This window comes from Arachis ipaensis, chromosome B8 (assembly GCF_059453495.1).
Source record: "Arachis ipaensis isolate K30076 ecotype BB chromosome B8, ASM5945349v1, whole genome shotgun sequence".
In the NCBI taxonomy this organism is placed as follows: Eukaryota; Viridiplantae; Streptophyta; class Magnoliopsida; order Fabales; family Fabaceae; genus Arachis; species Arachis ipaensis.
In genome coordinates this window covers 139959708-139983797 of record NC_142443.1, presented here as the reverse complement: position 1 = coordinate 139983797, position 24090 = coordinate 139959708, and the positions used below count along the sequence as shown (strand labels likewise).

General features: G+C 32.3%; 2 protein-coding genes, 1 long non-coding RNA gene and 1 pseudogene across 7 annotated transcripts; 2 read left to right on the top strand and 2 right to left on the bottom strand.

The window, feature by feature from the left end:
* Positions 1-1798: 1798 nt before the first annotated feature.
* On the top strand, positions 1799-4988 carry LOC107612942 (4-hydroxy-tetrahydrodipicolinate synthase, chloroplastic-like). The gene is made up of 3 exons (XM_016314734.3): positions 1799-2132; positions 3659-3739; positions 3954-4988. Exons 1-3 carry the CDS (start codon positions 2032-2034, stop codon positions 4879-4881), a joined length of 1110 nt encoding a protein of 369 aa, XP_016170220.1. The 5' UTR covers positions 1799-2031; the 3' UTR covers positions 4882-4988.
* Positions 4989-6772: 1784 nt separating this feature from the next.
* Positions 6773-11266, bottom strand: LOC107612945 (uncharacterized). The gene is made up of 2 exons (XR_015896923.1): positions 8770-11266; positions 6773-6949 (listed from the first exon to the last, which is right to left on the bottom strand). It is a non-coding gene; the product is annotated as an uncharacterized LOC107612945 (long non-coding RNA).
* Positions 11267-11641: 375 nt separating this feature from the next.
* On the bottom strand, positions 11642-22698 carry LOC107612943 (uncharacterized). 5 transcript variants are annotated; one of them, XR_015896921.1, is made up of 4 exons: positions 22504-22698; positions 22021-22354; positions 20219-21066; positions 11642-13832 (listed from the first exon to the last, which is right to left on the bottom strand). XR_015896921.1 is itself a non-coding variant. In XM_021110146.2 (3 exons), the coding sequence occupies exons 1-3, from the start codon at positions 22524-22526 to the stop codon at positions 13821-13823; spliced, it is 369 nt and encodes a 122-aa protein (XP_020965805.1). In that variant the 5' UTR covers positions 22527-22694; the 3' UTR covers positions 11679-13820. The 5 variants fall into 5 exon arrangements, 3 of the variants coding, with proteins under 3 accessions (XP_020965805.1, XP_016170221.1, XP_020965803.1); XR_015896922.1 differs by lacking the exon at positions 11642-13832 and having other exon boundaries at positions 18471-20318; positions 20418-21066; XM_021110146.2 differs by lacking the exon at positions 20219-21066 and having other exon boundaries at positions 11679-13832; positions 22504-22694.
* LOC107612944 (mitogen-activated protein kinase 8-like) lies at positions 18970-20758 on the top strand (annotated as a pseudogene).
* Positions 22699-24090: the final 1392 nt, after the last annotated feature.

Below are 24090 nucleotides of genomic sequence, written 5' to 3'. Positions count from 1 at the left end.
AAATTTGTGTCTCAATATTTTAGAGAAATATAAAATATATTCTTATGTATCTTTGTATTTTTTGAGATAATAATAATAATTGTCATTGACGCTGATCATATTGAAAAAGTCATGCTTGTTGTTTGTGTATTTTTATGTACTCTTATATACTGTTTAGATAAAAATGCATCTAATATTTTTTTTATTATTAGTTAAATTTTTTCGTTACTTATATATTTGAACATTAACGTTTTTAAAATTATTAAAATGTATTCATAAAAATTATTATTTTTTAATTATAATACATTTAAAATTATTAAGTTATATATAAAATATTTTAGAAACACATAAAAAATTATAAATCTAAAATTTAAATTTAAACGTTAAAAATAAAATTATTTTTTAATATTTTATTCGATAAAAATGCATCTAATATTTCTTATTTTTTATTATCAGTTGAATTTTTTATTACTTATTTGAACATTAATATTTTTAAAATGATTAAAATGTATGTTCATAAAAATTGTATCTTTTTTCAGTTATAACACATCTAAAATTATTAAGTTATATACAAAATATTTTTGAAATACATTAAAATCATAAATATAAAATTTAAATTTAAATTTAAATTTAAACGTTAAAAATAAAATTAATTTTTTATATCTTATTTGATAAAAACATATCTAATATTTTTTATTTTCTTAATTATTAATTAAATTTTTTATTATTTATTTGAACATTAACGTTTTTTAAATTATTAAAATGAATAATTAAGTTAAGTTTTTTAGATCTTATTCAATAAAAATATATCTAACATAGCTTGTTATAGTATTAATTAAAATTTTTATTATTTATTTGAGCATTAATATTTTTTATTTTAAAGTCTTTATTAATTTTAAAATTAAAATTTCAAATTTTATTTAATTTAATTTTTAGATGTGTATTTAAATTATAATTTATTAGTAATTAAAAAATATTAAAATTAAAATAAAAATTTTAAATTTTAAATTTTAAATTTTATTTAGTATGTATTTTAAATGTGTATTGATTTATTTAAAAATATTTAAAAAAATTTAACTACGTAACATTCTAATAAAATTGTATTTTTATAAAAATAATTATTTAAAAAAAATAATTTAATATATTTAATTAAACTATTTAATATAACATATATTCACATTTTAAATAAAATCATTCTAGTAGTGATTATTACGATATTTTAAAAAATATTATTAAAATATAAAAAATATAACTTTAATTTTAATAATATTTATAATTTTTTCATATTCACATAAAAATTATAAGTGTCAGCACTAATTTAAAGAAGAAAAAAATGTTTATAAACTACTGTAACATAATCAAGACAAAATTTAAAGAGAATTATTTGCTATTTAGAGATGATATCTCTTGGGATGTGGGTTAACTAGATGTTATTTGTGAGACGGATTGTGTGAAAGCATTTAATCTTGTTACACAAGATGGTTTTGGATTTAGTGATTCATTGGTTCTCAAAATAAAAGATATCATGCATTGGTATTGGCGTGTTGACTTTCGTTTGATTATAAGAGATGCAAACAGGGTAGCAGATACTATGGCAAAGATGGCGATGAAGTTGTAACTTTCGTATGTGGAGCTTCTTTCACCTTGGGAAGAATTTAAGAATAGTTTTAAATGGGACTGTCTCCCTATTTAAGCAGTTCCTTATTTTGTTTGTTTTGTTTTTCTCTGTTTAATTTATTTTAGTTAAAAAAAAAGAAGACAAAATTCACAGCTTAAATACTATGTTCACGGTAGTGTATGCGCACAGTGCAGAAAGTACCTTAACTTCCCCTACCACTCTCCTCTTCCCTTCTCCTTCTCCTCTTACCCTAACCCACTCCTCCCCTTCTACCACCATCACCACCATCACCACCTTTATTATCATCTAAGAAACTCAACCCTTCCTATCCCTCTTTCTCTTCTCTTTATCTATTTCGAGTCGTATCTCATTCTCATTATCGGATTTTCTCATTGACCGGTCGTAATATTCGTCACTTTTTTCGTTGAATAGTGATGGCGGCGATGCTGAAGAGCTATAGTAGCAGTGCGTGCTTCACTGCTTCTGGTTTTGCTGTTTTTCGCTCCAACAATGCCACCAACGCCAGTAACAAGAGGTTATAATAAAAAATATCGATCTTTTATTTGCTTAATATGTCATTTCTTTTATAAAAATATCATTTTTTTTTGTATCTTGTGTTTGTCACTCATACATGTGTTGCTTATTCTAGTTCTCATTTCAATGTTCACTTGATCTTTACTTCTTTAGTTATTTGGCGGTTTTATATGTATGACGTAAGGGACTAAGTTGATAGGGAAAAAAAGATAAATTTAAATATCTCATATTGGAGCAATTTGAGTATCTGTCTTTTACTTAATGCTCATGTCGATTGATTAATAGATACTGTTACTATAGTGGGGTTTGTCATGGTCGATGGATTATCTTATATATTGAGTATTTATATTTATTTAATGTATCTATAGGACTGTAGTTGTAAGTGCTTGTTTGATTTTTTTTTAATGAAAAAAGATTTTTTTTTTATTTTTTAACGTGTTTGGCAAATTTCTAGTAGTAAAAGCAAAAGTACTAGAAAAATCAGAAAAAGATATTTTTTTTGAAAAGCTGTAATTTACATATTTTTTTAAAAGATATTTTTTCCTTAAAAAAAAAGATATTTTTCATGTAATAAATAAACAAAAAAATGCTTTTATATTGTTATACCAAAACATAATTGATAAATAAAAAGATCTTTTTTTGCATGAGATATTCAAACATAAAATTAATTTTACTTTTTTATAAGATCTTTTACAAAAAGATAACTCAAAAAAATATTTTCTTAGAAGTTCACCCAAACAAGCATTAAGTCATACATGATTAGTAATTTGCATTTTTCGTTTTTCAAATCAAACGAACTCCTTGGTGAATTTGTGTATTGAACATTTTATCTCCTTCAACTTATTCACTTTTAGAAACACCATATTTTGTTTTTGGATACTTGTTTCTTTTCAGAATTTAGCTAAAGCCAATCCTAACATTGTAGCCAAATGAAAAATTAAACAGTGTATGGAGCTAAATGAGTTTAGAAGATTTATGATTATCTTATGTTCCGAGTCTTTTTGTCTTTGTCTTATTGTTTGGATTTAGCATTTTGTCATTACTTGGTTGCCATTTCCCAGTTTTATGATCAAGAATGCCTTTTACTTGCTATAAAACAAGTAAAAATTATTTATTTGGTGAATCATGTGCATTCATCCAGCTACCTCTGTTTTCTTAGGTGAAACTCCTTAATTTGTTGTTAAGATGAAGGCATGTTTATGTAAAATGATGTCTTTGTTTCTTGTTTGCAATATTGTTCTGTCAGTGTCCTTTATGCAATTATTTATTTGCAAAAGGTGATTGGCAACCAGCAAAAAAATGGGGTGTGTAGATAGAGTTTTAAAAGGGCTAAAGTCAAATAGAACTAAGGATTTTGTGAACCTTGGTCAGCACCCCTGTATGTATGTTTTCCATTTCAGAATTATTAGACTGGTGGTTGGTGCCAATTGCAACGAGACAGTACCAAGTTTTCTTGCCATGATGTCATTGATCCAAATGTCGATTCATTGATTATTTTAAATTTTAATGTTTATTTGTATGAACCAGGAGCTCAAACTGGAAGCCTCCACAGGCAGCTATCATACCCAATTTGCATCTCCCAATGCGCAGCTTTGAGGTGAAAAATAGGTGTGTTTGACTAATGAATTGTCAATGTGCTGTTCCAAATAGAATCATTCTCTTGTTAAATTCTATACTTTAACATTGGGTTTTCATTTGCAGGTTATTTTATTTATGTATTATGCTGGACTTGATATTTTTAATCTAACTAACATAAGTATCTTTAAACAATATTCTGTGTCTGATCTTCACAATAAGTATTTTACATGTACTGTATGTACAGGACATCAACTGAGGACATAAAGTGTCTGAGATTGATAACTGCGCTCAAAACTCCGTACCTACCTGATGGCCGATTTGATCTAGAAGCCTATGATGATTTGGTGAACAAGCAAATTGAAAACGGTGTAGAAGGTATTATTGTTGGTGGCACAACTGGTGAAGGCCAACTAATGAGCTGGGATGAACACTTCATGCTTATCGGGCACACGGTCAATTGTTTTGGCAGTAAAATCAAGGTTGTTGGTAACACCGGAAGTAACTCCACGAGGGAAGCAATCCGTACCAGTGAGCAGGGTTTTGCAGTTGGAATGCATGCTGCCCTTCATATAAACCCTTACTACGGCAAAACCTCCTTGGACGGTATGATTTCTCACTTCGAAAGCGTGATTTCCATGAGCCCTACGATCATATATAATGTTCCTTCGAGGACTGGTCAAGATATTCCTCCTCATGTGATTCAAACCTTGGCTCAAAGTGCTAGCTTGGCCGGTGTCAAGGAGTGTGTTGGAAACGATCGGATCAAACAGTACACGGCTGATGGGATTGTTGTGTGGAGTGGCAACGACGATCAATGCCATGATGCTAGATGGGGCTATGGTGCCACCGGAGTGATATCCGTCACCAGCAACCTTGTTCCTGGTTTGATGCGAGACATCGTGTTTGCAGGGAAGAATCCAACATTGAATTCAAAGCTCCTTCCTCTGATGGACTGGCTTTTCCAGGAGCCAAACCCGATCGGTTTGAACACAGCTCTTGCCCAACTCGGGGTTGTCAGACCGGTTTTCAGGCTGCCGTACGTGCCTCTCCCTGCGGAGAAAAGGATTGAGTTTGTGAACTTGGTGAAGCAAATTGGCCGAGAGCATTTTGTTGGAGACAAAGATGTTCAGGTTCTTGATGATGATGATTTTATCTTAGTTGGTCGATATTAGTTTATTCTGTTACCTTACTTTGTTGTAGTTTGCATTTTCAGTTGCTCTTAGTTGAGTTTTGTATCCTTTTCCAGATTATGCCAAAGTTTTAAACCAATTAATGTACAATAGAGTCAGTTAAAATAAACCAATAATAATACAAGTTGGTGTTTCTTTCAGTAGCTATTTGTTGCTGTTGAGTGTTAACTGGTTCATGCTACTTACATGATAAAATGGACCTTGATTTCCTTTTTTTTTTGGGGGTCATGATTCATGAACCTTGCTTTATATATTGCCAAACACTTATAGCAGACAAAACCAAAATGACATAATTGCATATTCAGAGCATCAAACAAAGATAGGAGTAGTTGGGCCATCAAAGTAATGAAGCATTGAAATGAATAGCAGAAACAGATTAACAGAGTGAATCTTGGGCCAACACTGAGGGATTATTCTCAATGCTAGAATTCAGAGAGAGGGATCATGCTTTCCACTTTTAACAAGTGACATACACAGAATCGACATATAAATAAAATATATTAAATTAAAATAAATTAAAAACCTTTTATTAGTTAGTACTTGAAGAAACTAACACTAAGTATTATTTGTTTATTTTTTATTTTATTAGAAAAGTTATAATATTACAATCTCCTGTATGTATAAACGAATTGTCCCATATTGCTCTTTTGTGGTAGTAGACGAGGGGTGTTGTCCTCGTTTTGAGCTCCGAATGCAAAATTGCCAAATGAATAAAAAACAGTTGGTTGCCTTGTAACAAAAAACGGTTGTAAATTGGTACTTTTTAAATTACTAATTGAGCGCAGACCCACGAAAAAGTGTTTGTACAAAAAAAATCTACGATGAAATGCAAGGTTCTGAAAACCAGACCGATCATCAAATTGCTCTAGTCACTAGTTCATTGGTTTACTAGTCCAACCGGTTTAACTGGTGATTCAACCGAAAAAATCGTTTTAGAATAAAATAATAAATAAATTATAAATAAACATCCTAAAATATCTTCCAAATTTAAAACACTACACAAAAAATCATCAACTAAATTCACATGATATTATCAAAATACAAATTCAAAAGTTAAATAGTAAAAAAAAAAATCTAAATATTAAATTTTGACTTTGAGGGTTAACAGGATAACTTAACACCTCAGATTCCAATTTAGAAATGTCAGGAGACAAAGGATTATCAATTTCAAAAAAATGTTAAGCTAGTTCAATTAGAAAATGTTGATCATTCGGTGGTATTATGCTAACTGAACATGAACCTGAACCTTGCAAGATGACCTTTTCGGTTTAATCTTAGGCAGCGTTGCGTTCATCTGTTGTAAGAGAGCTCTGTTAGCAACAGATTCTTCTTGCTGAGCAAGCCATAAACGGGATCTGGTGTTGTTTCCAAGTTGAGGTATCAACATAACAAATAGTCATTGAATAAGAAAGCATAACATATCACCAACTACCTATACACTTTGACTCTCCTTCCACTACCATCATCATCATTCATCAGTTTATTTATATATGGCATTGGCAGGTAGCTACCCTACTCATTCAGCAACAACCAGCATTTGATTTGATTTTCATTTTTAGCATTCAGCAACAACCATTACAAAACAGCAGCATAACAACAACAGCAGCAAAACAAGGGGGAAAAAACAATGAAAGTCACAAAAGAAATTAGCAATCCTAATCCTGTTTCATGCATTTAATTAGGGGTGTAATCGGTTCGGTTTGGTTCGGTTTTGGACCGAAAACCAACCGAACCGACCTGATCGGTTGAACGTTAATATCAACCATTCGGTTGGCTGCTTTCTGGACAACCGAACCGAACCGAACCGAACCAACAGCGGTTTGGTTCGGTCGGTTTTTTCGGTTTTTTTATACCTAATAAACAGAATTTAAAATATCATAAAATAAAGTTTAAAACCTTCAATAAACCAGAATTACAAGAGTATATCACATCCAAATCCCGTACAATTTCAACTTAATTAAATATAAAACAAAGGCAATTAAAAATGTCTAGCAACAATTTCACCCCCAACTTCAGGCGTCCGCTCACTGGGCACCTCATTGCTTGTTGGCTGCATATATATATATAAACAGAACAATGAAAAATTAAGGTTTTTAATTCATAAACAGCACCAAAAGTATTGTTTCCAGCAACAAAACAAGCATCATTAACAGCTCTAACAGTCCACCAAAACAAGCGTAATTAACAGCTCAAACAGTCCACCAAACTACACATTTAAGATGCATTATACTCAACATAACACAGGAAGAATTTCACATAGAAGTATAACCATCATTTATTATTTATTTTTCTATTTATTTCATAAGAAATATAATGAATTAATAGTATTCTAATAATGATTCGAAAACACAACATGCATTTAAAGAAATATATAAAGATTTAAGCTAGCATGAAGTTTTTAAGTGGCAATAATATAAGCAAATTGATATTTCATATTTAAGTGAAGAGTCCTTAATTAGCTTGTTAGGTGCTAGTTGCTATTACTAAACACAAAGTTGCCTAGAGCATGCATGTTTCCCTTGTTCTTTGGTCCAACTAAGTAGAACAGTGTGGTTGTATTTTCATGATTACACGTTCTGCATCAGTTTTTAAGAATAGCTCTCCTAGTAGGCTGCATCAGCATCATCGTAATTATTATTCAAACGCGTCCTAGGTGGAAGCACATACATAAAGTAGTTTAGTTAGCTGTATGAGGAGGCAATTTGTCAAGTCATTATTTAATGTTACACTTACACTTAAACATAAGTGGGATGATGACAAAGCAAGGGGTTTATGTATGTCATGCCATTAATTTTAAGCAAATGGATCATTTTAATTTAGCTAAACTACAGCTTGTGGTCTCAAATGGAACATAATAATGGAAACGTTCAAAATTAATTGGGGCATGTGCTATGTAGACAAGCCAGGAAATTCTAGATTAGTACTGCTTCAGGACACTACTGCATTCCTCAGATACCAAAAGTCCAAGATTAAGGTTAATCATAACATGTACTAGATTCTCTTGATTAATTAAGGTTAATCATTACAATTTTTTTCTATCAATTGGAAGTGTAATAAATAAATCTTTTTTTTCCTTATAGTTTATGAAATATATATTTAGAATCAGTTATAGGCTTCAATAATAAAATTAAAGAAACATGTACCTTGACATCAAATACATCATCACATTTGGAGTCAAACATGATCTTAGTTAACGGCATTGAATGGCACAGGGGAATTAAAGAATCAATTTCCTTTTTCTTGAAGTAACCTTGCTTCAGGTTATTATTGACACTAATTAGAATAAGGTCTCCTATGCACCCAAAAACCAAAAAGAAATACTATCATGTGCCAAAGAACATAAGATTCTATGCAGTTTGTCCCAAACCAGATATATAATAAACCTTCTATCAAAATTGGGAATGAGTGAACCTAGTCCAATGCCTATCTCAATGATTTCATCCCTAAAATTACTATCAAGTATCAACTGCCACTTTTAGCCAGTTCATGCACTCACCACTAAAGCTGAATTCTAAAGCTTGACAGCTGGTGAAGCAGCGATCACATCTGTTTAGAATCTACTTCAAAAATTAAACATCAAACTTCATATTACCTCACAAGCAATGTATTCAATGAATGTCTCTATTTTTCATCCAGAAAAAAATTAAAATAAAAAAATAAAGCGATGCATTATCCTGTGAGTTCTTGATGCAGCCAATACAAACAGAATTTCTAGCTACAGAATTTCTAAAAAACATAACCACAAAAGCACAAACAGAATTTCTAAAAATCATAACCACAAACAGAATTTGTAAAAACAATTGTTCAGGTTAAATCAAGCACAGTATCACTAAACAGAATCTCTAAAAATAATTGTTCAGAATTTCTAACCTCCGAAGAAGACATTGTGGAGTTGCTTTCTGCAGGAGATGGCTTGGTGACAGGAGTGCTGCTCGGCGGTCGAGTTGGACTGCGACGGCCACTGGAGTCTTGCTTGGCGACTGGACTGCTGCTCGGCGCTCGAGTTGGACTGCGACGGCCACTGGAGTCTTGCTTGGCGACTGGACTGCTGCTCGGTGACAGGACTGCTTCTCGGTGAATGGATTGCTCCTCGGCGACGGCGACCCAGCGAGGCAGCGACGGCGACCCAGCGACGGCGATGACTGAAGAGAAGAAGAGAAGAAGAGAAGCTAGGGTTCTCCTTCAGGATCTCCTTCTCTCGAGCATGGTGGAATCGAAGGTGGAAGTGTGGAACCGTGGTCGTGGAAGAGAAGAACAGAGGAAGAAAGCTAGGGCTCCAGATTCGCCGTTCGCGTAAAAGAGAGGAAGAAGGCTAGGGCTGTGTGTGAAGTTGCCCTTTTATACCTAGGTTAAAGGGCAACTTAGTAAAAACACACCATTGAACCCTCATTATTCGGTTCGGTCCGGTTCGGTTCGGTTTCTGCCGAATCAACCGAAATCCGAACCGAACCGATCGGTTTATTTCGAAAAAACCAAAAAAAACCGATTTTTTCGGTTTTCTAATCGGTTGTTGTAAAATTCGGTTCGGTTCTGCGATAATTTTCGGTCCGGTTCGGTAATTTACACCCCTACATTTAATTACTCATAAACAAAACTCAACTCCACCTGAATTGTTAATTTAACCTTGGTCTTATGGAATCTTAAATAGGAATACATTACATTGCTCTTTCTTCTAAAATTCAAGCAAAAACAAAAAGGAATGGTTTTAGTAGTTTAGTACCTGTTTCAGCATTCGAACAGTGTACATTGATCCAAAACTCATGTTATTCTGTTGCTTTATTCTCTAAGGAATCCAGTGAACTTTAGGGCTCCCAACCCCACAACCCCTACACCCACTTTTCGCATCACTTTGCCATTTAAAACCGTAAAACAAATATTTCTGGTTGATACAAATGATCATATAACAGAGTAAGTATTTTAATATACATGATTTAAGTATTTAACAGAGTAAGTGAGTAACAGAGCAACCAACAAATACAAGACAGTACCAAACTTCAAAGTTCAAACCAAGACTGAAGATCGAATAAAAAGAATTGAAGAAAAAGAATTGAAGAACCAAACTTCAAACCAAGACCAAAGAAGAATTGAAGAACAATGGAACAAAAATTGAAGAACAAGACCGAAGACGAGAAGCCACTAACTTGGGTTCCGTGCCGAGAAGCCAGCCAAGATGAAGAGGACCTGCCGAGTTACTGGGTTCCGGACACGGGAAAGAGGAAGAAGCGGCGGTGCTGAAGAGCTGGGGACGGCGGCAGCGCTGAGGAGTTGGGAACGGCGGCGGCGCTGAGGAGCTGGGAACGGCGGCGACGATAGACTGATGGAGGGCTAGGATTCCTTTGCTTCAGAGTTCTCCAATGACAAATGAAATGAATGAACGATTGGGGGAAGAGGGGGTTGATCACGAGTAGAGTGGATGGATCTGTTTCTTTTATTTTTTTTTAAAATAAAAAACAACGTCGTTTTATCCGAACCGGACAGTTACTAGTCCGATTCAACTGATCGATTTTCGATCGGTTCAACGATTTTTTAACAATTTTTTTTCGGACAGTTGTAGATAAAGGATCGGACTCCTTATATTGTCGATTTTCGATTGAACCGATTTAACCGATTGATCCCATTTTTAGAACCATGTGAAATGTACTTTGACAAAAAAAATTGTAATTGTGTAGACCTTAAAAGGTCCTTGTCCCTACTTGGACATGACACAATTATTGATGAAGGCTATATACCATATCTTTTGTCCTTATTTTCTATTTTCGCATTTTATTTATTTATTTTTACAAAATTTTAAAATTAAAAAAAAAAAACTAAAAATAAAAATACAAACCAAAAGTGTATCCTAATTTTCTATGCTTGACCCAGAAAATTGATTCCACTACCAGTCACTGCTAATTTGCTATAAGTAACATTATCTTCTACTTGATGATGGGACAAATATTTGTTTGGAAATATAAGTGTTTGTCCCCCTTTTCAAATTGGAAGTAATAATTTCTTTATTTTCTTTTTTTTTTCAAGATATTTATCGAGTAAATGGTTGAATTCATTTTTGAAAAATTACTCTAAATTTATCTGCGAAAGTTTTTTTTTATTAAGTGACAGCACAGTATATACATGACCGTCTTAATTAGTTGCTAATATTATAAGTTTATGAAATTAGATTAAATTTTTATCCCAAATATACCTTAAAGTCCCCTCAATTTAGAGTAGATTTAATCTAATTACATAAATTTATCATGTTAACAATTAATTAGGATGGTCAAGTGTATGTTGTAGTTTGTGTAATGTCTCTTAATGTATTACATTAACAAATTTTGATATTGTTAGCAATGAAAGTGATAGAATGACTAATATGATTAATATAAAATATTTAAATAATAAATTTGATTAAAAAAAAATTTTTGCAAATTAATTTAAAAAATAAGTAATCTTTTTAGTGACGAATTTGATATTTACTAAATATTCATCATTGCAATGATTAAATAAGTAGATTTATATTCATGTGATTTTCGAGATTTTAGTTGTACAAATTTTTCATAAAATAACTGAGCAAATAATATTTTATAAAGTCTATTTTAGTTATATTATTTGTAAATTGTATCAATCTATAATTATTTAAATTAAAAATTATACAATATACGTTAGTAGTTTAACGAATTTTATTTTAATATAATTGTATCTAATTAAATATTTTTAAAAAGTTATCATGTATCATTATACGTAGCTAAATTTCTTATAAAATTCATAAAAAAAAATAAAATATACTAAATTCTACACTAAACAATCATCAAAACTTTAGAATCTGATATGACTTTAAATAAAAACAAGCATAAATGTATGTTAATAATAATGATCACTTGTAAAAAAAGTATTCACATTTTTGTAAAAATAGATAGATAGATTACACAACGAGCTAGAAAACACTCTCCATTAGCAACATTGAGGAATCAACCCACACCACTTGGTAAACCGTAAACGAACTAATCTCTTCGTTGTTAAGGTACCATTTGTTTTGAGGTATTGAAATAGAGATTGGGAGATTGAAACTCAGTATTATGTTTATTGGTTCAGAGACTGATATTAAAATTTTTGTCTCTATTTTTAAAATTTTAATATTTTAGTACTTCCAAAAAGTAAGGACACAGGAGACTAAAATTTTTAGAAATAGAGACAGAAATTTTAATAATATTTTATTCCTAAAATATACTCATTTTAATTAATTAATTCCAATTTTATTCTTTGTGCAAATTAAATTAAAATTTTTTTCTTGTTTTAATTTCTGTCTCCCACTTTGTACCAAACAAAATACTGAGATTTATTTCAATCTCTATCTCTTAATCTCTGTCTTTCAGTTTCTATCTCTCCACAAAAAAAGAGTTACACAATTAACTACGCAATTTAGGAACCCAATGAAATAACTACTAGACCGCATTCTAACATTATGTTTAATTAAGTGGTTTGTTTGGTAAACCTTTTTGAAAATGATAGCTTCTGCTTCTGTCTTTATATTGCGGGGAAAATCCATAAATAGGACTTCAATTATTTTTTGCTTTTATCATCTACTAGAATGGGCCATAAGGCAAAGTTCTATCTTTTTGTGCCTTTTATTATTATTATTTTGCTATTTTGTTATTTTGTAGCATACATGGAATATAATAATTAATAACGACCTAGAAAAAGTTGAGAATTTCTTGAATAAAAGTATAAAACAGTTAAACACAATAATGAAAAAGCTGTTTTTGAGGTGCTCAACTCCAATTCAAATTCCTTTTCTTTAATAAAAAAAAAATTCCTCCTTCTCTTTACAAACTTGATTGATTTCAAAAGAGAACAAAGTATGATTGGTGACATGGATTAGCTATGGTAGAGGCTTTGGTTGAGTTGGAGTTGCATATTGATATGACCAGTAAACATCGGTTACGAGTTATAGCTCGAAAATGCAAAATCTTCAATTATAACCGACCTTTTTGAAGGACAGCATTAATCTCTAATTGATAACGTCGGATATGTAATCAATCCTCTCCTCAGGCGTTACAACCTCGTCCACACGGTATAAAGGGACGAGGAAACAACCAAAGGTAAGATCATCTTTTTATGAAAGAAGAATATTCATACACCTATATCACTCTGCTAACTTAAGCATCAGAGTGCATTTGCAGGTACTCAACCTCCCCGCTCCAGTCAACCGACGTATACCACACTTTTCAGGGAAGGATCACCGACCTTCGTCAAGAGCCGAGTTATACCTCCATTCGCTCAGGCAAGAACAGATTGGCGCTAGAAGGAGGGCCTCGTGTGAAATTTCTTTTCGCGAGCTCTTGAAACCCTAACATTTGACGATGGCCGATGCCCCTCCCCCCACCCCGTCCGAGCTTCTCCGGATGGTAACTGAGCTCCAGCAGGCGAATCAACGTATGGCTGAAGCAAACCAGCGCATGACAGAAGAAAACCAAAGAATGCAACAACAGATTCAACAATTGGCTAACGCTCGACTGGAACATAACAATAATCGTCGTGAGCGGCAGGAAAATGATGACCAATGGTCCGAACCGACTCATGTCTCGGAGACACCTCAAGACGATGACGCTGATCATCGGAACGAGGAGGCAATACCCGAGGACGAGAATGACCAGCCCGACAACTCGGCAAGACCTTTTACGACTGACATTATGAATTTTCAACTGCCCAGACAATTCACGCTGCCGACAACGCTAACTCCCTACGACGGGCTAGGGGATCCTAAGCAGCACATTAAAAAATTCCGATCTATTATGATCGTCAATGGGGCATCCGACCCCATTTTATGTCGTTGTTTTCCTTCCTTTTTAGATGGACTCGCACTTGACTGGTTTTGCTCTTTGCCTGCAGATTCTATTTTTCGCTTCCAGGAGCTAGCAAAGCAGTTTGAAGATCATTTTGCAGCGTCAGCAATTTACCTGCACGATTCCATTTATGAATCTTGTAAAGTTACAATAACATTAGGTATAATATGAATTTAATTAATTTTATTGCAGAGAAAATTAAATAAAAGAGTGGAAAGAGAAAGAAAACATGAAAAAGTAGAAATAAAAAAAAATGAAGATGTGAAAATATAATGCCGAATTTACTTTTGGTGTAAATACCAAAAGAAAATTTACATATATTTATTTTCAGTAATAATCTACTTTTGAATGGGGAAGATTTTCTTTTATCCATTGAATCATGGGAACGAACTTGCTTAGTAACAATTAAATTAGTTTAAATAATATTCTTTTCATTCTAAATTAATTGTTCATTTTATTTCTTTGCTATGTTAAAAAAATGTATTTATACATAATTAAATAGTAGGAACAACACAGATAAAGAGAAAGAGATGAAATCCGTTCAATTTGGTAGTTAAAATTGCAACTTCAATTTACACATTTACCCTCTTAGTAAATATTAGTCATTTAGGCAATTGTGCATAAGGATAAAAGTTGAAAAAGAAAAAGAAAAATAAGAATTGAACACCAAAAATAGCAATCTCCTTTATATTAGTGTATAGTTCTATATAAATAATATCGATGACATCGTATATATTTAAACATCTACATGGGGGTGGCAACAGGGCGGGTAGGGGCGGATTTTTGCTCTATCTGATCCCGCCCCACCATACAAAAACCCGCATCGAACCCGCCCCGCTTTTACCTGCGAATAGTAAAATGTTAAACTCTAACCCGTCCCTGCGGGTACCCGCCCCGCCCCTACCCGTCCCTATAATTATTGGTTTAATTACTCTGCAGGTCCCTATAGTTTTACCGAATTTTCAATTAGGTCCCTATACTTTTTTTATTTTCAATTGGATCCCTATACGTTAAATTTTTTTCAATTAAGTTCCTACCGTGAGAATAACGTTTAAGATAACAGAATATTTTTGGTAAAAAAACGAATATTCTCTTTTTTGAGACAAGGAACCTCATTCAGGACACTTCTATATTTCAAAAATTCTAAAAAGACCTTTTTCATTTCACCCCACCCATGCATCTCTAGCCCTAACCTCTTCACCGAGCTCTCTTCGGATCTGCCGCACGGTCCTGTCTCGCCGCGCCTCCACCTCTCGGCGTCCCTCTCGTGCCTCGTCCCTTGTATTCTGCTCATTCTTTCGTGCCTAGTATGCTCCACTGCTCGTATTCTGCCCGCCGCACCTCTGTCCCTCGCCGCGTCGCGCCTACGTGCCTCCATGCTTCCATGCCTCCCTCACCGCGCCGCGCCTCCGTCCCTCGCGGCTGGTTTCTCTACCTGAAGTGCTGCTCGTCGTCCACGGTTCTGCCTCTACAACAGGTGATAATTTAATTTAGATTATTTCCAATTTTTTTCTCACGATAGATTCTTTGATGTTGTTTATGTGAATTTTATTGTTGATTGGTTTATTTTAACGTTGTTTAAATGTTGAATTTGGTTTCTGAATATGAATATGAATTGTTTTTGTTCTTTCTTTCAATTTTCATTCATCTACTTATGATGTTAGTGTTCAAAACACTTTAAGATATGCATGTGTTCCAGTTTATGGTATCTCAAGATTGAATCTTCTGAGCTATACTAGTTCATTCCAAATTTATATGGCTCATTTGGCTGCAATATCAGAGAAGTTATAGAGCCAAGCTCATGTTTGTCTACATAAGTAAGTGTATAACTTTCAATGTACATAGTATGCATTTTTCCTCAATGCATTCTTTCTTGTTGGTGCATTCTTGGAATAGTTGTGGTTGTTGAAATTGCTATGCTTTTTACATTTATCCTTGTCCCACTGATCATGTATTCTATGATGCATCTGTCATATGGGATTTGCTCTTTAGCTTTATGTCCAACTGCTCAAGATGTCATAACTTAAGGGTGTTCTTTTTACTAAGTTTGTAAATCACACAATTGTCCTAAACAGCTGTTATGTATGTAAAAGTAGCAATAACACCAATCATCCATTCACTTTCACAGGTGTGCATATAATCATTTGGTTAGTTGAGTTTTTCCCCCTTAAATTGAGTTCTCTGCACTATATATAAAAGTGTTTATTCAAAATTTTGGAAACAAGTTGGTTCAACTTTCAAATCATAATTTGTCATTGTCACTTCTCATTCTAACCATAATTGCATTAACTATTTAAAGTAAGGAAGTGCATTAATTTCATTTCTGACATTTTTCTTGAGGACTTTCAGGTTCACATTATTTCTATGAGCTATCTGTATAAACCATATATTATTCTAATTAACTAATTAATTAGCATATCATAATTATTGACTGAAATGAAGTTTGACCATATATATGTGCCAGATTCTTCTTTGAGTACTATTCTCGAAGAGCAGGGTCAACCATTTCCACCACTTTTTTAGTCCAGACATTGGTTTGATACCAGGTGTATGGTGGTGATCGAAGAACTCCCAAAGAGATAAATGGACCTCACAAAGATGAATGGTTCAGAGGATGAGAGGCTGCAATATAAGAACTGATTTTTAGATTATCTGTATTACACTGAAACTATGTTTTCTACGATTTTCGTTATTAGATTTCAATTTTCAATAACACAAATTACATAACCTTGTGATTTTTTATGGTGTACCATGATATGATAAAAACATAAACCACATTCTATGAATCCACACAAATGTAAAATATTACGTGATCATAATGAATTTGAATGATGGAAACTAAATTTTATATATACTTATTATTCCTATTTCTGTTTCATTTTATCCATTTCTTTTTTATTTTTGTATGTTCTTAAGATAAGGTATTTGAAAAGTTAAAAAAAAAAAGAGAAGGTATTTTTGGTACAATTTGTATATAAATAAGAAAAAGAATTATAGTGACAAAATAAAAGGGATTATAGGAATATCTTTCATATTGTAGAATCATTGAATATGGATTATAGGAATATCTTTCATTTAATATTTATAGTTTTATTGAATTTTCAATTAGGTCCTTATACTTTTTTTCTTTTCAATTGGGTCCCTAAGGGTATACAAGTAATTTCACAATTCACTAACATTTTTTTTTACGTTTAACGTTAACAGGGATTAAATTGAAAAAAAAATAAAGTATAGGGACCCAATTGAAAAAAAAAGTATAGGAATCTAATTGAAAATTTAGTGAAACTATAGGAACCTGCAGAGTAATTAAACCATAATTATTAAATCCAACAAATAAAATTAAATTTTAAAAATTATATAACCATCATTTACATACATAACATAAATTAAAGTAAAAATTTAAATATGATACCATATTATTAATCATTTTACTAATTATTTTATATATATATATATATATATATATACCGAAGAGGGTAGGGACGGGTTTAACCTAAACCCGACCCCGCCCAAAAATCCGCCCCGTTAAAACTCGTCCTAGTGCAGGGGTGAATAATTACTCGCCCCGAACGAGTAGAGACGGAGTGGGTACCCGCGGGGTTCGAATAGTGTTGCCACCCCTACATCTACATAAAATTTACTCGTTCAGCAAATAAATACAAATGAACAATATTATATAATCAATAAAATTTATCTATTTTTGTTAATATTTAGTTGGTAAATTTTTTTATTATAAATTTTAAATTTTATATCCTAAATCTTAGATTTTAATAATATAAAATAAAATATTAATTTAAAATATTAACTAATATTAATAAAAAATATTTTTTTTTGGTATTTTTCCTGCTCCTGTATTAGATACTCTCTCTTTTCATTCTTTTGCCATCACCTTGTCACACAGTGATAAATGCACCCACAGGCCACAACACCAGGAAATTCTTGTGAAAGCGAATAAGAAAGAATAAGTGATAAAGTGTAACTGTTCAGATGTTAACTTATCGCTCTTATTATTTCGCTTTAACCTTTTTCCTTTTCCACTTAAACCCCGGATAGATCATAGATTAATTAATCAAATTTAAAATATTAATCAACATATTATTCTATCAAATAATTAGCTCTGCCACCAGCTAAGTTTGGCAAAAAGTTGCATTAATCCATCAAATAAGAAGACACACTTTTATCGAAAACTTAGATAATAACGTGGGTTAAGAATATATTACAATAGAATTAAACTGAATTAATTTTATTCCGATATCTTAAAAAAGTAAATCAAATAATTTTTTTTTTAACTTACATTCAATTTTTTTTTTGAAAAAGACTTTTTTTAATTAAAAAATAAAGTTTATTTTTAAAAAATATTAAAAAAATTAAAATAATTTTTTTTGAAATATTAAAAAAATCATCTATTAAATCATTTATAGAATAAAAAATATTTTTTTATTAAGAACTCAATAGAATGCCTCAAATTCATCAACAAAAAGAATAAATCCCTAAAAAATTCTTCTTACACGTTTATTCTGCAAATTCAATTCATTTCAATTCATATCCCTAAGAAATTCTTCTTACACATTTATTCTGCAAACTCAATTCATTTCAATTCATTTGATTACTAAGTAAATTTTACTTTAGCCTCTAAAATTTTAATTAATTTTAATTTTTAAATTTTATAAATGAGTTAAGTTAATTCTTGAAATAATTTTAAAAATATAAATATTAATAGAATATTGTTATTTTTTTGTTATTTAAATACCAAAATTAAAATTGTATTTATCACGAGTGTTAACATGACATCTAATTGTTGGTATCAGTAGTTTATTAATATTTTTGTATTAAAAATTATTCTAAAAACCAATGTAAAATATATTTACAAAATTTAAACATTAAAAGGAGGCAATTGAAACCCAAAAATTAAAGGTTTAATTACTCTGTTAGTCCCTATAATTTCGCAAAATTTTCAATTAGGTCCCTATACTTTTTTTCCTTTTAATTGGGTCCCTATACGTTAATTTTTTTTCAATTTAGTCCTTACCGTCATAAAACCGTTTGAAATAATAGAATATTTCATTAAAAAATCGAATATTCTCATAATTTAGTCAAAAAATTTAATTAAAAACACCTCTATTTTTATAAAATACAAAAAATGCCCTTTATATTTTTGTCCCCCAAAACCAGAGAACTCTAACTATCCCTAGGTTATTCTCCTAAGTTCCCAATTAGATTTCTCCTCCGTCGCACTCTGCTGCCGTCTTCCATGGCGTCGTCGTCGTCCCTCTGCGTCGCCCACAGGTGCTCTGTTCTGCTCCGCTCGTCCGCCTTGCCTCACCGCGCCTCGCGGTGCCTTGCCTCAAATCGCCGCTCCTCAAATCTTCCTCCTACTACACTAAGAACCGGAGAAATGTTATTCTTAAAATAACTAGTAGTCAAACGGCATCTCCCAATTCTAATGCTTCGATGTGTTGTTGGTGAGAGATTTGCAGGCACAATTGGCCTCTATTCCCACTAGCAATCAAGAAACTGAACTCACCATTGACGATGACTTTGATATCTCGGGATTGAAGCCCCTCAAAGTCCCTACCCAGATCTTCTTCAAACACTCTTCCATGGATCCCCACAAAAAGGTCCCAGATCTCAAACCTTTCTTCTCGAGATTATAATTGTAATTATAATTGTAATTGTAATTGTCATTCCCGATCACAGCATTGGCATTGGCATTGCCAGTGTGTACTGTTGTCCCCTTCCATGGACCCTAGACCCTAATGGATTTTCTGTTTATCAAACAGGGTTCTGCAGAAGCTGAGTTTTTCACTGAGTATGGAGAGGCAAGCTGATACCAAATCCACGAAGTCATCGGGAAAGGAAGTTATGGCATCGTGGGCTCTGCCCTTGACACTCATACTGGGGAAAAAGTTGCAATAAAAAAAATCAATGATGTTTTTGAACATGTATCGGATGCTACAAGAATTCTAAGAGAAATTAAGCTCCTGCACTTGCTTCGCCATCCTGATATAGTAGAAATTAAACATATTATGCTTCCTCCTTCCCGTCGAGAGTTCAAGGATATCTACGTTGTCTTTGAGTTGATGGAATCTGACCTTCATCAAGTAATCAAGGCAAACGATGATCTTACACCTGAGCATCACCAATTTTTCTTGTACCAACTTCTTCGAGGCCTCAAATATATACATACAGGTATTATTAGGATTCTTAATTTCTTATAATTAGTTCATACTGCCATCGCATTTATACTCATATATATATATATATATATATATATATATACATACTGTTTATCTCTCAGCAAATGTTTTTTATCGTGACTTAAAGTCCAAAAATATTCTTGTCAATACTGATTGTAAACTAAAGATATGTGATTTTGGACTTGCTTGAGTTTCTTTTAATGATGTTCCATCAGCTATATTCTGGACTGTAAGTGTACTATTGTGCATGCCATGTCAATCTGTTACTTGTTTACCAACCTCTTGCTGACTTAATTTACTTACTCTCACTAAGGACTATGTTGCAACTCGGTGGTACCGGGCACCTGAATTATGTGGTTCTTTAGAGAGCTTCTCTCTACTTTGACAATACCTCTGGTTGCTTCTGCAAGATACAACAAGATGAGTTTGCTTAAAAGTAATGGAATGGAATATCTATGTAAATGTAAATGTAAATTCTTAATCCTTGTGTTGTGCAGTATACCCCTGTAATTGATATCTGGAGCATTGGATGCATATTTGCAGAAATGCTCAATGGAAAGCCATTGTTTTCGGGTAAAAATGTGGTGCACCAATTGGATCTCATGACCGATTTGCTTGGCAGTCCTCCATCTGAGTCCATTGCAAGGGTTAGTTTTTCAAAGTCTAGTTTGATATCCAACCATATGACATGTCGCAATCATATTTGTATCTAACCAATTGCAACTTCATTTCTATACGCACTCCTTTGGTAATATACCTTATGTAATGTAACTGTAATTGTAATTACAGGTAGCAGCTAATTATGTAGCAATGGTTCCTTCCGGACAAGTATTTGATAGGTAAATCCATTGATGATAAAACTATATCAATCTCAACTCATCTTCATGAATTCCAATATTTAGAATGATGTTTCTTCCCGTGTATTGTCTGAACCTTATCCAGGTAAAGAAGCGAAAGATTAATGCAGAAAAGAAGAGGAAAGAGCTCGAGAAGGAGAGAGCGAAGGATGAACTTCTGACGAGAAAGCGCCAGAATGCTTTGGTGTTGCTTTGTGATTGTAGGTGGTCCAAAAGCAGCATGTGCTGGTTGTGCTGGCTTTGCGGCATTCTCAGTCGTTATAGAGAAATTCTTAGACAGGCATGAGTAGTTACCTATTGAATTGAAGTCACCCAATTTTGTATTCATTAGGCATAGCATAGATTTTCATAGTGATAATGTTTTGTCCATTTGCTAAAGGGCGCATACAAAATTGTAGTATTTTATTTTACATCAATTATTGTTTATTTGTATACAATATCAATTGGTGGATGCATTCCTCCAATTCCAAATTAGATGTAAGTATGCTCTTAAGTATTAATGTAAAGTTTATTATATAAACTGGATACATTATCATAATGAATACTTGAAGGATGAAAATTGAATTTTATATATGTTTATTACTACTATTTCTATTTCATTTTATCCATTCTTTTTTTTAGGTTCTTAAGATAAGGTATTTTGAAAGTCGAACAAAAAAAAATATTTTTGGTTCAATTTGTATATAAATAAGCAAAAGAATGATAGTGACAAAATAAAAGAAATTATAGAAATATTTTTCATGTCTTAGAATCATTGAACAGGGATTATAGGAATATCTTTCATTGAATATTTATAATTTTACCGAATTTTTAATTAAGTCCTTATATTTTTTTTTTAAAATTAGGTCCCTAAGAGTATAAAAGTAATTTTACAATTCATTAACCTTTTTTTGACCTTTAACGTTAATAGGGACTAAATTGAAAAAAAATTAATGTATAGGGACTCAATTAAAAGGAAAAAAAAAGTATAAAGACCTAATTGAAAATTTCGTGAAACTATAGGGACCAATAGAGTAATTAAACCAAAATTAAATTAAGACCAAGCATACAAATAACTCAAAAAACTTGTTCCATCCACAACTGCCCCCATCCACCACAAAATTAGACCAAAATATCTCCGAAGAAATAATAATAAACACGAAAGAGACGAACAAACCAATATTTTCAATAAAACAAAATAATAAATTAGTTAATATTAACTCAAAAATTAAAAAAAAAATATTAAAATCAAGAAGAAAATAAACCAACCTGGTTGCGGAAAGAGACGAAGAAAGAGGAAAAGAGATCGAAGATGGCGGCGTGCACCATAACAGCCTCCTCCTCCTCCCCTTTCCGATGCATACTGAACAGCGATTCTCCTCCGATGCTCTCTAACGCCACCAACCTTCTCCAGCTAGATTCCGTCCCCTCCGCCATCTGAACCCCCGATAAAGCCACGTACACCACTCCTCCGTCGCTGCCGCCACTTTCTGCCACGAAACTCCGTGCCGCCGTGGCGTTGGCCACGCTGCACAGCCTCCATGACTCCGATATTATCGGACTCGTTGCGAGACACGTGGCCAGATCCTCGTTGGTTTCAAACCTGACATGGCAAGAAATTATTCAATTCATGAAATTAAATTAAAGCATAAGATGATTGATTGATAATTAACTAAAAGTTTTAGGTAATGACTAGTTATATTAACAATTTTAATAATTGTGATGATAATGTGAAGAAGAGTGAGTAATTACGATGAAGCTTCGTCGAGAACCATGGTATTTACATATATGGTGTGTAAAAGGAAGAAATGTTTTCAAGCTTGGTTTTCAATTTCTAAAGGGTTGAAGGAATTGAACAATTTATTATGTGAATGCGAATGGGAATGCGAATGCATAAGTGGCTCATATATGCACCCAATTCATTGACTTGGAGGGTCAACTGTTAACTGTTTATCATTTATTTAATTAGATCAATCTATGATTGATACCCTTGAACTACTACTTACATTGTAAGGGATATACAAAGGATTTTTCCAATACTTCGTTCGTGTATACTATAGTGTTTACAAAACAACAAATACATCTAATATAATTGAATATACAAAAACTAACTTGTGTTAGTCGAATGGTCAGTTCACTCGTCCGCTTAAGCAAGTGTCGGATTCGAATCTCGCTTTTTATATGCAACAACCCATTTAAGTAAATTTTTATTTATATCTATGAATATTTAGAATATTGATAAAATTATATATAAAAACTAACATTGTATTTCAAAAAATGAATTAATTTTGATGAAATAGGTTAATTTGTTCAAATGAAAGAGTGATGTCATTGCTGTTTTTGTTTTCCTTGTTACGCATATTCATAAGACAAAAATGCTTGGGCCTAAGATGTACGCAGTAAGAAGTGGGCTAGTATAGACGGTATGATGTAATTGATTAATTTTTCAGGTGTTGTATATACAAAGAACCTATGCTTGGAAAAAAAAAAAAAAACACTTGCCGACGTATAATCAATTAATCATACGTTTATGCCTAATCCAGCCTGGACTTTTAAATTTTGAAGTGTAATAAAATAAGACACAAATATATTCAAGAACATGAATATAAATTTATCAAAAAACTTGCCATGTCAATACCTTACTAAATTAATTAATTTCAGAGAGCACTTGCCACCTTAATACCCCACATTTATATTTTTTCTGATTATCTTGACTCAAAAAATATTTTTATTTTGCATTAAATTTTATAAGATTAGCATTGTTTACTATTCTGGTTTATTTGAACTCTAAATCATCAAACTTTTTTGACAAATATAATTTCTCTCAAGTAATCAAATAGACCTTATTATTAATTTTATTGCTGTCCCACACAAAATTCATGCAGACTTATTCAATCTCATCACACATATTCAGTGTCAGTCTTATAGTTTACATGAAATAAAAATGAATAGTTGCTAAAATTTGATTGGGCCAAAGTGATCCTGCTCGCAAGAGAGAAGTTTTGCGTTTTTTAAGTACTAGACTGAAATATCATTTTATCAAGAATAAATTAAAAATCTTCTTTTCTAGTACGATTATGTAGCGAAAGGACTCCAAAGTATTTATCCAAATTGGACGCCAGCCTTATCCTCAAAATTCTACTCGATTCTAGCGTCTTTGCCAAACATAAATTGTCAGAAAAAAAGATACTTGATTTCTCATAACTTGCTTTGTGAATAGGAAAGCTTGCTGTAACCTTGCAACACAAGTTACTAAAACAAAATAAAAATAGCCACCTAGAAAAAAAATACTTTATTTATTGGTGGTGCAGGAGGAAACGTTTTCGGAAGACGTAACAA

Excerpts from the sequence above, each read along its gene's own strand:
- LOC107612942 (XM_016314734.3), top strand. The coding sequence starts at position 2,032 with ATGGCGGCGATGCTGAAGAGCTATAGTAGCAGTGCGTGCTTCACTGCT. Across the intron at positions 2,133-3,658 it reads ACCAACGCCAGTAACAAGAG|GAGCTCAAACTGGAAGCCTC; the intron begins GTTATAATAAAA and ends TGTATGAACCAG. Across the intron at positions 3,740-3,953 it reads AGCTTTGAGGTGAAAAATAG|GACATCAACTGAGGACATAA; the intron begins GTGTGTTTGACT and ends CTGTATGTACAG.
- LOC107612943 (XM_021110144.2), bottom strand. The coding sequence starts at position 22,526 with ATGGTTCTCGACGAAGCTTCATC. Across the intron at positions 22,355-22,503 it reads GTTCTCGACGAAGCTTCATC|GTTTGAAACCAACGAGGATC; the intron begins GTAATTACTCAC and ends TTGCCATGTCAG. Across the intron at positions 21,067-22,020 it reads TCGTCTCTTTCCGCAACCAG|GTAACTACTCATGCCTGTCT; the intron begins GTTGGTTTATTT and ends TCAATTCAATAG.